The 12,216-nt window shown below is 48.4% G+C and overlaps 1 protein-coding gene across 1 annotated transcript in view; it reads right to left on the bottom strand.

Moving 5' to 3' along the window:
• Positions 1–9,343, bottom strand: part of HNRNPLL (heterogeneous nuclear ribonucleoprotein L like) — a 39,505-nt gene extending 30,162 nt beyond the window's left edge. The window contains exon 1 of the mRNA XM_029056409.2: positions 8,959–9,343. Coding sequence (XP_028912242.1) covers positions 8,959–9,138 — 180 coding nt within the window. The 5' untranslated portion in view covers positions 9,139–9,343. The remainder of the gene's footprint in view (positions 1–8,958) is intronic.
• Positions 9,344–12,216: the final 2,873 nt, after the last annotated feature.

Genomic DNA, 12,216 nt, shown 5'->3' with positions numbered 1-12,216 from the left:
GCATATTTCCAGGACGACAATGCGTGAAGCTTAAGGATTTAAAATTAAAATATTTTAATAATCATTTTTCCTTTTTTTTTTTTTTAAAGTGACACTACTTTCTGGATTTTTGCACTATAGAAGTAATCAAGCTCACCCCTAACCACTTAGATAACAGTCTCTGGTCAATAAACTGGGCAGGAGCAGCTGGTGCTGAGCCCGAGAATAAAGATCACTGCCAGAACGATGGTAACAACCCTGTGGGGAAACAGCGGGTGGAGAGTGAACGCCTTTGCCCAAGACCATCTTTGATGCCAGCCAGGCAAACATAGCTCTATGGAGTAGCTGAAGGGATATGGTGAAAAAGCAGAGGTAAATCCTTTAATCCTTTAGTTCTCACTCCCCAAGCCTGAGTCAAGGATCATTAACATTATGGATTTTAAAATACACAAACACACACAGGGACAGTGAAGATAACAGGAAAGGAAACTGATTCTGGGAGGCTCTGAATTTTGTGTTGTCCTTCTTCCTGTTTGCCCTATCTCCTCTGTTAATACCTGGGGGTCTGTCCCTCTAACTTTCCATTCTTAACCTCTCCACTGTCCTGTCTTCTTGACAAAGCCTTTGCTCTCTATTTCCTTCCCCACGGCCACAACAGCAGCCAAAATATTAGCGACAACAGGAAGCGGGGAATAACCATAATTGTGGTATTTATTAAGCCCTTACTAGGTGCCAAGCACTGTATTAAATGCTGAGGCAAAAACAGGATAATCCGGTCCCACATGGGGCTCACAGTAGGAGGGAGGACAGGCACTGAATACCGATTTCGCAAATGAGGGAACTGAGGCACGGAAGGGAAGTGAAAGGTCACACGGCAGTTAAGTGGCGAAGCCGGCATTTGAACCCAGGACCTCTGACTCCTTTCATCAGGCCACGCTCCTTCCCTTTGCTGAAAGGATCTGGGCAGCACAAGTAGCCTTTATCCAAAATGGCGAAGCCACTACCCGAGAAATAGATGGGCATGCCACATCTGCTCTGTTGCCAAAAACGTTTTGCCGTAAGGCTGTGGCCGCTGGGGAAGGAGCGGGTAGATGGACCGTAGGTAAAGCAGAGGGATGAACAAAAGGGGAGAACATGGAGGAAACTGAGACGACAGAGGAAGTGGGGAGGTTAAGGATAGAAAGATAAGGGGGTAGATGGATGATTAGAGAATCAAATTTATTGAGTGCTTGCTGCACAAAGAGCACTGTATTAAGCAGTTGGGAGAGTACACTCTAACAGAGTGGGTAGACACGTTCCTTGCCTACAACAAGCTTACAGTCTAGGGAAGGCAGCTGGGGGACACAAACAGGGTTTGTTTGTGTGACCCAGTGGAGAGCACAGGCCTGGGAGTCAGACGACCCTAGGTTCCAATCCTGACTTCTCCATTTGCCTCCTCTGTGAACTTGGTCAAGTCGCTTCACTGGGCCTCAATTACCTCATCTGTAATAATGATGTAATTATAGGGGGATAAAATACGGGTTTCTTCTTCCCTTTTAAGACTGGGAGCCCCATGTGGGACAGAGACTTTGTCCAAACTGCTCTTATTGTATCTAACCCAGCACTTAAATACCACGACGTAATTGAAATCTTTGGGAACGTTTCACAGATCTTGACTTATTACTGAGTGCTCAAAATGTGAGGAAAAAAAAAGTAGGATAGGTTGCATAAATATAGTAAAAAGAAGTGTTGGCCTAAGCTAACACTTTTCCCACGCCAGGTATCCCTGAAAATAAATGGGATGGTATCTACTTCAACAGTTTGGTATATACATTTGAGACATTTCCCAACCGTTTTTCTATCCATGACAAACTTTGAATTTTAAGAAAATGTTAAGAAAATATGATAAATTTCACTCTAGTAAAATAATAAAGCTAGCTTAATCGGCAACACTTCAGCTTCAAGCAAATACAGCTGGAGCACACAAAGTCATTTGCTTGGCACATAGCAAGTGCTTAAATACCAATATTATTATTATTATTACAAGGATTTCAGGTAGATCTCACAAAACTCAGGATTACTAAGACATAACCCTCTTAGTATAAAGATTTCCCCCTTCTAGACTGTGAGCCCGTTGTGGGGTAGGGATTATGTCTCTCTGTTGCCGAACTGTACTTTCCAAGCGCTCAGCACAGTGCTCGGCACACAGTAAGCACTCAATAAACATGATTAATGAATGAGTGAATTTCAGGTAGATCTTACAAAACTCTGGATGGTTGAGAGACACCCCTCTTCAAAACTCAATTTTCAGTCCAAGAACAACATCCACACACCCATCAGCAAAAATGGCAATCTTGCCACTTCAGTTCTAATATTAATTTCATTACTGTTATGATTTTAAGGGAGGGCTTATAAAATAGCCTCTTACAATCCATTTTATGCTTTGGGGCAATCGGTACCATTTTAACAAGCAACTCTTCAGAAACCACATATGTAATAATACAAAGGAGCCTTCAAATGTACAGAAAACCTATGATATAATCTATTTTTAACTTTACCACTTCTTCAGACTACCTCATCACTGCTTAATACGACTTAGGAACCACAGAGGGCCAAATCTTATTTTACCCAAGGAAGGAATATTATTAATAATCATAATTACATCACTGTTCAAGCCACCCAGCGAGTTGAATTCTGGTGACTAAAATACTCCTTCAAAAGTACATAAAGAATGGCAGTAGGATTAAATGGTTTTACTCAGAAACCACCTCACCAAAAATAATCCCTACTCTGGCTGCTATTTATAAAAAGCGGGCAAACACAGTAAGCTGACAAAATGGATGATTTTATATACATCTGGTAGTCTTGAACCATTTTCCCCCTACTGCCACTAGGTACACCAAAGACACTGACGAGTGGTGAAATCATCGTTTGAAATTTTTAAAAAGGCTGAATACAATTAAAAAAAAAAAAGGCAATACATTAACATCCTAAAATTCAAAGCCATGCAGTAGGCTCTCTCAGACCCAGGTGTAAAGACAAGGGGAGCCTTATTTCAGCAGCTCAGCCAAGACTAGAATGGAGCTTGTCTGTTCTTAGACGCACGGATCCAGAAACGGTTAGGAAGTGCTGCACTACACGTATTCACCCCCTTGCCCTCTCTCCAAGTCTCTGAACTTCAACTGCAAAACCGTGTGATGCCCCCAACATCCCACAGAACCCCCAATGGCTTGCCTGTCCACTTGGGCAGGCACATTTTCGGCACTCCTGATGACGGGGCAATTTTACATATTCTGTCCGGTCTACCCTCTCCAGAGATATACAGAGTAAGCGGAAGCAGTGTCGAGTTCGGTACCACATATCCCTATATTTGAAAATTCTGCTTTAGTGGGAACTGGTTCTGCTTTAGTGGGAACTGGCAGAGTCTGCCAGAAAAGATACATTAGGTACATTTAAACAAGTTTTTAGTAACATTACCAAATAATTTAAATTTTTATAAGAGCAGGAGTTTAGAAGGAAGAGAGAAGCATGTACTTTGTCTCTCAACAGCGCTCCGCGATAGTCCCCAAACTAACAAATTCAACATCTTTTTCAAAAAATTCCCCAACCTCTTCGAGATGAATCTGTCACACTGGGACATTCACATGTTTATCTGAACTGCTTCTCCTCAAATGCTTTCATACAAAGCAAGCAGGATATGGAAATTTACTCTAAATATGCTCTTCAAGGTCAATTGCGGTAAATTTTAGAACACTGTTTACTCACAAGAGTGAAGCAGGTGAGTAACTGGAAAGTGAACAAGACACAAATCTCCACAATCTACTTTTCAGCATTCTAGCCTTTTTAACAGCCTATGCGTTTTTGGTCTTTAGGCCTCCTAATGTTTTTCTGTAAACAACTTCAAAGGATATTTCTACCTTGAGAATTTAAAATAATCTCTCTCGGTTCCCGGCTGAAGGTGAGCCAAGACGATACAAAGAGAAGCGGAGTTCTAATGAGCCACATGTTTCCTCCAGTATTTCAAACTCTATGCGAACAGTTCCCAGAGAGAGACTGGCCTGGGCCCACAGAGATTATGCCCATCCTACCCCTGTACACAAATGCTTCTGTGGCACAGAGAAGAGCAGCCGAGCGAAGCCAGACCACACGCTTTTAAATTAGGTGCCAGCAGATTCATCACATAATTGAAGCATATCATGCCTCTCATACCGGAAGCCCTCATCACACCCACATGTGTTTGCAATTCTTGCTGCTTCAGCAAACTCGGAAACTTTATCATTAATTCAAATTTGGGAGCCAACATTTGCATGGCGGTCTGTTGAGGCCATCCAAGTGGCAGGCAGTAAACTTTGGTCCCTCTTTAAATAAAGGAGACCATCTCAGGAAAAGAACAGCGCTAGGCTTAAAACAAAGCCAGAAAACAGAAATTCTCGTTAAGCATCACTTTCCTGTTTACTAAATTATGCAATCCTCCATTTTACCGTTACCGTCCCACAGGATACATACCCATAATTGTTTACAACCGAACACCCGTGTGGGGCAGGGATAGTAGGTATCCGACCTATCTCCACCCCTTGGCAGATAACAGAGAGATTAAAAAAGAGCACGAGTAGGGGCAGACGGAGTTTCTCTATTGTACTGAAAAACCAATGGTTCCAGAAAAATAACTGCCGACAGTTGGTTCTCACCCAACAGTTCCATGATTTCATAAGGTACTTTCATAACTGTGATTTTAACGAAGCAACAGGGAAATGTTTACTATACAAAAAGGTATACGGAACTATGGTTTAGGTTTTATATTATTCAACGATTCTTCCAACAACTTCACAAGCATTTTTTAAGTGTGCTTGTCTAGGTAAACGATCTCTAACCTATTTCCTCCCAAAATAGAAACTCAAGTAGAAAATACATCAAATCTGTATTTTAGCCCTAATAATAACAGCATTTGTTAAGGGCTCGCTCCGGGCTAAGCGCTGGGGTAGATGTAAGATAATCATATGGGGTTCACAGTCTGGGCTGGGGGGGAGGGGGGACGGGTCGACACGTATTGAATCCCCATCTTACAGATGAGGAAACTGAGGCACGGGCAGTTAAATGACTTACCCAAGGCCGCGAGACAAGCAGCAGAGGTGGGATTATCAATCAACGGTAATCAATTCGATCACTTTAATCCTATTCACTGGGCAGTTACTCTGTGCAGAGCACTGTACCAGATTAGAACCTAGTCCCTCACTCTGACCCCCCCGAGCCACGCTTATTCCTCTCCCCATTTGTTTTTTCAAGCCCTGGGGAAAGTGATTAGTTGCACGTCTATCTTTTAAAGTGACCTCTTCTTTCTTTTCCACACTTCAAAATACACAGAAGGAAGGATGTTCATTTCGCTGAATTTAACGTTTTCGATGCTCCGAGAGAAATTGTACCAGACGATAACAGTGCTTTCCCTGCCTCTTTCAGTAAAATGTGTCAGTCGGTTGCAGCGTCCATCTCAAGCTAGACTTTTGGCGAAAGCATACCCAACCCTCCCCCCAACTCCCCCGCGCACGCACACACACACACACACACACAAAAAAAACCCACAGAGTATTTGCTGCCAAAATCAAGTACACTGACAAGAAGCTAGCTTTTGCATGAAATTATCTCAAAGGAGAAACGTATCAGATTCCACTTATTCCATCTGGTTTAATCAGATTTCTGCAGTTAATTCAAAAGGCTACAGAGTACAAAGTCACCACTTAGTGCTAAAGGCCGTACAGTTTTACAGAGGAGAAGGGGGACCTTAAACGGCTAAATGCTAACTATATATACTTTTCTAACAACTACAATATCGTATGTCACCTCGATTGGCCTTTCTGAACTGTATTTCCCTTATAAACCTACCAATACCTCAAAAGCCTTTAATACATATATATATATTTTTTTTTAGAAAGGGGAAAGGGTAACCGTCAAAGACGGAGGCTAAATTTAATTCAAAGGGTAACTAACGAGAAAGGTTAGCTCTTTGTCGCCCTTTTTACGCCACGAACGTCCGACCTGAAATGGCAGGACAGTGTCAAAAGTCTTTTCTTTTTTTAAATGTCTTAGTCTTACCCATCAAAACCAGTCCAAACAATACTTCCGAGTAATTATACCTCTTGATCCGGGGAAGGGTTTGGTTTTTTGGGTGGTTTTTTTTCGAATTCGTTTTGACTCCTATTTTTACCACCCCCCCCCCCTTGCTTTTTCTCCCAATGGCTGAGGAACAAGAAGAAAGAAAAAACCTAACCGCACACAAGACGCGTGATCCGACAGTGTTTGTCTTGCTATGGCCAGGTTTGATTACCGAACAAGCTCTCTTCCCCTCTTCCAAGCCCTACTGAGAGCTCACCTCCTCCAAGAGGCCTTCCCAGACTGAGCCCCCCCCTTTTCCCTCTGCTCCTCCGCCTCAGCACGGTGTTCGTTTGTATATCTTATTTATTACCCTATTTATTTGAATGAGGTGCACATCCCCTTGATTCTATTTATCTTCATGTTGCCTGGTTTTTTCGTTGTGTTTCGCTTTGCTGTCTCCCCCGTTCAGCCTGTGTGCGCCCCTCGTTGGGCAGGGGATGGTCTCTGTGGCCCAAGTATCCATTCCAAGCGCTTAGTCCAGTGCTCCGCACATAGGAAGCGCCCGATAAACACTACTGACTGAATGAATGAGTACAGGCAGAGCTTTCCCGCTCGGCCGAGGCCGTTATGCCTGCGGCAGGAGATGCCGATGTGTCCATTCCAAGCGCTCAGTACAGTGCTCTGCACACAGTAAGCGCTCACTAAATACTACTGAATGAATGTCCCATCTCGTCCAGCGTGATCCTAGCTTTGGGGCTGGGGTGGAGGGTTTCCCACAGAGTCTTGGGGAGGGAGGGGGTTGGGAGGGAAGGCGGGAGTGTCCGGCCTCGGCCCAAGGGTGGGGCGTCGTGACCCCCATTATCTCCCACATGGAAATCGTCGGGGTCCCCCGGGGGCGGGGCGGCCTGGCCCACCCCCATCTTCTGGGTGACCCGGGCCGGGTCCCTCCTCTCCTCCGTCACCTCCTCTGTAAAAGGGGGATGAACACGGTGGGCCCCACGTGGGGCCACCTTCGGTCGGTCCCGCGCTTCCGACTGTGCTTGGCACATCGTCGGCGCTGAATAAATCATAATAATAATGTAATAACAATAAATAATAATAACGTTGGCATTTGCTAAGCGCTCACGATGTGCCAAGCCCTGTTCTAAGCGCTGGAGGGGGGGGGGTCCAAAGTGATCAGGAGGTGGTCCCCCGTGGGGCTCACGGGCTTCACCCCCGTTTTCCAGATGGGGGCATTGAGGCCCAGAGAGGTGAAGTGACTCGCCCAAAGTCACCCAGCAGACAAGCGGCGGAGCTGGGATAAGAACCCATCTAGGATGGGGGCTGGGGGGGGGGGAGGGGGGAGGCGCAACCTTCTGTCTAGGGAGGCGTTTTCGCGCAGTGCTTGGCACATCGTCAGCGCTTAGGAAATACTATAACGGGGGGGGGGGGGGGGGGGGGGGGAGCAAGCTTATGTCAGCGCTTCCAACATCCTTAGCGCTTAGGAAATACTACAATTGGGGGGGGGGCAACCTTCTGTCTGTGCCAGCGTTTCCAGCAGGGCTTAGCACATCGTAAATCCTTAGGAAATACTATAATGGGAGGGGGGGGGCTTCTGTCTATGCCAGTGCTTCTAACAGCGTTTGGCACATCGTCAGCGCTTAGGAAATACCATAATGGGGGGGGGGGGCAACCTTCTATTTTTGCCAGCGTTTCCAGCAGGGCTTAGCACATCGTAAGTGCTTAGGAAATACCATAATGGGGGGGGGGGGGAAACCTTCCGTCTAAGCCGGCCCTTCCACTGGCACATCGTAGGCGCTTAGGAAACACTATGGGGGGGGGGGGCCAATCTTCTTTATCAGCGCTTCCAACAGTGCTTGGCACATCGTCAGCGCTTAGGAAATGTTATAATGGGGGGGGCAACCTTCTGTCTATGCCAGCGCTTCGACCAATGCTTGGCACATCGTCAGCGCTTACGAAATATTATAATGGGGGGAGAGGGGGGGCAACCTTCTTTCTATAGTAGCGCTTCGAACAGTGCTTGGCACATCGTCAGCGCTTAGGAAATATTGTAACGGGGGGAGAAGTGGGCAATCTTCAAGGCCAGCGCTTCCAACAGTGCTTAGCACATCGTCAGCGCTTAGGAAATGCTATAATGGGGGGAGGGAACCTGTCTATGCCAGCGCTTCAAACAGTGCTTGGCACATCGTCAGCGCTTAGGAAATGTTATAATGGGGGGGGGGGGAGAACCTATGCCAGCGCTTCTAACAGTGCTTAGCACATCGTCAGCGCTTAATAAATGTTATAATGGGGAGGGAACCTGTCTATAACAGTGCTTGGCACATCATCAGCGCTTAATAAATGTTATAATGGGGGGGGCGGAACCTGTCTATGCCAGCGCTTCGCACATCGTCAGCGCTTAGGAAATATTATAACGGGGGGGAGGGAGGGCAACCTTCAATGCCAGCGCTTCGAACAGTGCTTAGCACATCATCAGCAATTAATAAATGTTATAATGGGGGGGGGGGAAGAACCTGTCTAAACCAGCAATTCGCACATCGTCAGCGCTTAGTAAATGTTATAATGGGGGGGGGGGGCCTAGGTCAACGCTTCGAACAGTGCTTGGCACATCGTCAGCGCTTAAGAAATACTATAATGGGGGGGGGGGGACACCTTCTTTGTATGCCAGCGCTGGGCACATCGTCAGCAAACACTGAAATGGGCAGGGACGGTCTCTCTGTTGCCCAGCTGTCCCTTCCAAGCGCTGCACATCGTAAAGGGATTGAAGGCATAACGGGGGCACGGGGCGATCCTGATGAGCTCGTCGGAGATACAGCCCCCCCCTCCCAAAAAAAGGGATAAGGGGCGAGAACAAAGGGCTTCGTCCCGTCGTGTGCGCGGGGGGGCAAGAAGGGGAGGCAGGGGAGGGATTACCGACGGAGGGAAGGTCCTGCCGCCGCCGCCGCCATCGGCCCGTCCGGCCTGGTCCCGGCGGCCGTCGCCCTCCTCGGCCGAGAAGTCGATCTCGCCCTCCTCCGTCTTGAGGCGCTTGGCCTGGCTCTCGTACTCCCGCTCGTCGTAGGGGTCGCCCGGGGAGGACGACAGGGACGACATGGCGGCGGCGGAGAAGACGACGACGACGACCACCACCACCACCACCACCCCGGCCGCCGCCGGCCCAACGCGTTGTCCCGGGAAGCCGCACGCGAGGGAGAGCGAAGAAGAGAGAGAGAGGGAGGGCGGAGCCTCCGTCGAGGCCGCTCCCCTAATGGCCGCCGACAACGGTCCCCGCCGCGCCGTCAACCGCCTTCGTCTCCTCAGGGACGCTCCTCAGGGAGGGGCACTTCCGGTCTTCCCTCATCCCCCTCAGCCGGGAGCGGGCCCGCCTCCCTCCCGCTCCCATTGGCGGAGCCGCCCGGCGTCCTGGCTTCCCATTGGTCGTCCGGGCTGCTCGTCAGGCCCCTCCCCTCCCCATTCCCCGCGCCCACGTCGCGCTTCCCGCCCGGAGCCCCCCGCACATGGCGTCGGGGGCGGCGCGCATGCGCCGACGGGGCTCGGCCGGTCCTGTGAGGCGAGGGGAGAGGGCGGCGGCGGTTAACCGCCCTTCCCGCTCATTTAAATGCGCTCATCGCGCTTCGCTTCATTCCTTCATTCATTCAGTAGTATCTATTGAGCGCTTACTATGGGCAGAGCACTGGACTAAGCGCTTGGAATGAACAGTCGGCCACAGAGAGAGACAGTCCCTGCCCTTTGACGGGCTTACAGTCTAATCGGGGGAGACGGACAGACAAGAACAATGGCAATAAATAGAGTCGAGGGGAAGAACATCTCGTAAAAACAATGGCAACTAAATAGAATCAAGGCAATCAAAGAAGGAGAAGGGAGAGCGGCGGCACGGCCCCGCCATAGCCCCTGTTAGTCCCCCCGACTCAGCCCTGCCTGTGGCTGGGCCTCCCGGGCGAGGCCCTGGGGCGCCAACTCCATGGGAGCCAAGGGGAATCATCATGATGCTCTCTGCCAAGCGCGCCTACTCTGTGCCAAACACTGTTCCAAACCCTAGTGGGGGTGCAGATCGTCCCGTTGTCCGGGACATGTTCATTTTAGTAGTCTCATCTTCATCATAGTGTTCATCCCCGTTTTAGAGATGAGGGAACTGAGGCCCAGAGAATGATAATGCTGGTATTTGTTAAGTGGTTGCTATGGGCCAATCCCACGTGGGGCTCCTGGTCTTCATCCCCATTTTACAGATGAGGGAACTGAGGCCCAGAGAATGATAATGCTGGCATTTGTTAAGCGGTTGCTATGGGCCAATCCCACGTGGGGCTCCTGATCTTCATCCCCGTTTTACAGATGAGGGAACTGAGGCCCAGAGAATGATAATGCTGGCATTTGTTAAGCGCTTACTCTGTGCCAAGCACTGTTCTAAGCCCCGGTGCAGGTGCAAGTCAACCGGTTGTCCCACATGAGGCTCCTGGTCTTCATCCCCGTTTTACAGATGAGAGAACTGAGGCCCAGAGAATGATAATGCTAGAATTTGTTAAGCACTTACTTTGTGCCAAGCACTGTTCTAAGCCCCGGTAGGGGTGCAAGTCATCAGGTTGTCCCACGTGGGGCTCCTGGTCCTCATCCCTGTTTTAAAGATGAGGGAATTGAGGCCCAGAGAATAATAAAGTTGGTATTTGTTAAGTGCTTGCTATGTGCCAAGCACTGTTCTAAACCCTAGTGGGGGTACAGATCATCCCGTTGTCCCACATGAGACTCCTAGTCTTCATCCCGTCTTATAGATGAGGGAACTGAGGCCCAGAGAATGATAATGCTGGCATTTGTTAAGCACTTACTCTGTGCCAAGCACTGTTCTAAGCCCCGGTGTGGGTGCAATTCATCAAGTTGTCCCACATGGGGCTCCCGGTCTTCATCCCCATTTTACAGTTGAGGGAACCGAGGCCCAGAGAATAATAATGCTGCCATTTGTTAAGTGCTTACTCTGTGCCAAGCACTGTTCTAAGCCCCGGTGCAGGTGCAAGTCATCCGGTTGTCCCACATGAGGCTCCTGGTCTTCTGGTCTTCATCCCCGTTTTACAGATGAGGGAATCGAGGCCCAGAGAATAATAATGCTGGTATTTGTTAAGCGCTTACTCTTTGCTAAGCACTAAGCCCCGGTGGGGGTGCAAGTCATCAGGTTGTCCATGTGGACTCCCGGTCTTCGTCCCCGTTTTACAGATGAGGGAATTGAGGCCCAGAAAAGAAGAATAATGCTGGTATTTCATCAGGTTGTCCCACATGGGGCTCCTAGTCTTCATCCCCATTTTATAGATGAGGGAATTGAGGTCCAAAGAAGAATAATCCTGGTATTTGTTAGGCGCCTGTTATGTGCTGAGCACTGTTCTAAACCCTGGCAGGGGTACAAGTCAACAGGTTGTCCCACGTGTGGCTCCCAGTCTTCATCCCCATTTTACAGAAGAGGGAATTGAGGCCCAGAGAATAATAATGCTGGTATTTGTTAAGCGCTTACTATGGGCCAAGCACTGTTCTAAGCACAGGAGTAGATACAGGGTAATCAGGTTGTCCCACGTGAGGCTCACAGTCTTCATCCCCATTTTCCAGATAAGGTCACTGAAGCACCGAGAAGTTAAGTGAATGGCCCCAAAGTCACAAAGCTGACAAGTGGCAGATCCGGGATTAGAACCCGTGACCTCTGAATCTCAAGCCCGGGCTCTTTCTACTGGAGCTTGAGGAGAAAAAAAGGCCAGGCCTCATCCCCACAGCGGGAAGCGCATTCGTCCCAGATAGCCGACAAAGTCCAAAGGTTTCAGAGCAGGAGAGGAAAGAGCTCGGAGTTTCCGAGCAGAATTTATTTTTAAAAAAACCCTCAATATCGGTGATTTTTACCTCATGATGTTCTTCAAAGCCTGTCCCTCCCAAGTCCCATTATCCCTTTTTTAAAATTGTTTAGCTCTTACAGTGGGCCAGGCACTGTTCTAATCCCAGCTCCGGCCACTTGTCAGCTGTGTGACTTTGGGCCAGTCACTTCACTTCTCTGAGCCTCAGTTACCTCTACGGAAAATGCGGATTAAGACTGTGAGCCCCATGTGGGACAACCTGATCACTTTGTATCCCCCCAGCGCTTAGAACAGTGCTTTGCACGTAGTAAGTGTTTAACAAATACCATCATTATTATTATTATTATTAACT

The sequence above is a fragment of the Ornithorhynchus anatinus genome, chromosome 1 (genome assembly GCF_004115215.2).
Source record: "Ornithorhynchus anatinus isolate Pmale09 chromosome 1, mOrnAna1.pri.v4, whole genome shotgun sequence".
Classification (NCBI taxonomy): domain Eukaryota; kingdom Metazoa; phylum Chordata; class Mammalia; order Monotremata; family Ornithorhynchidae; genus Ornithorhynchus; species Ornithorhynchus anatinus.
The sequence above is the reverse complement of the archived record's forward strand: the minus strand, read 5'-3'. Positions and strand labels throughout refer to the sequence as shown.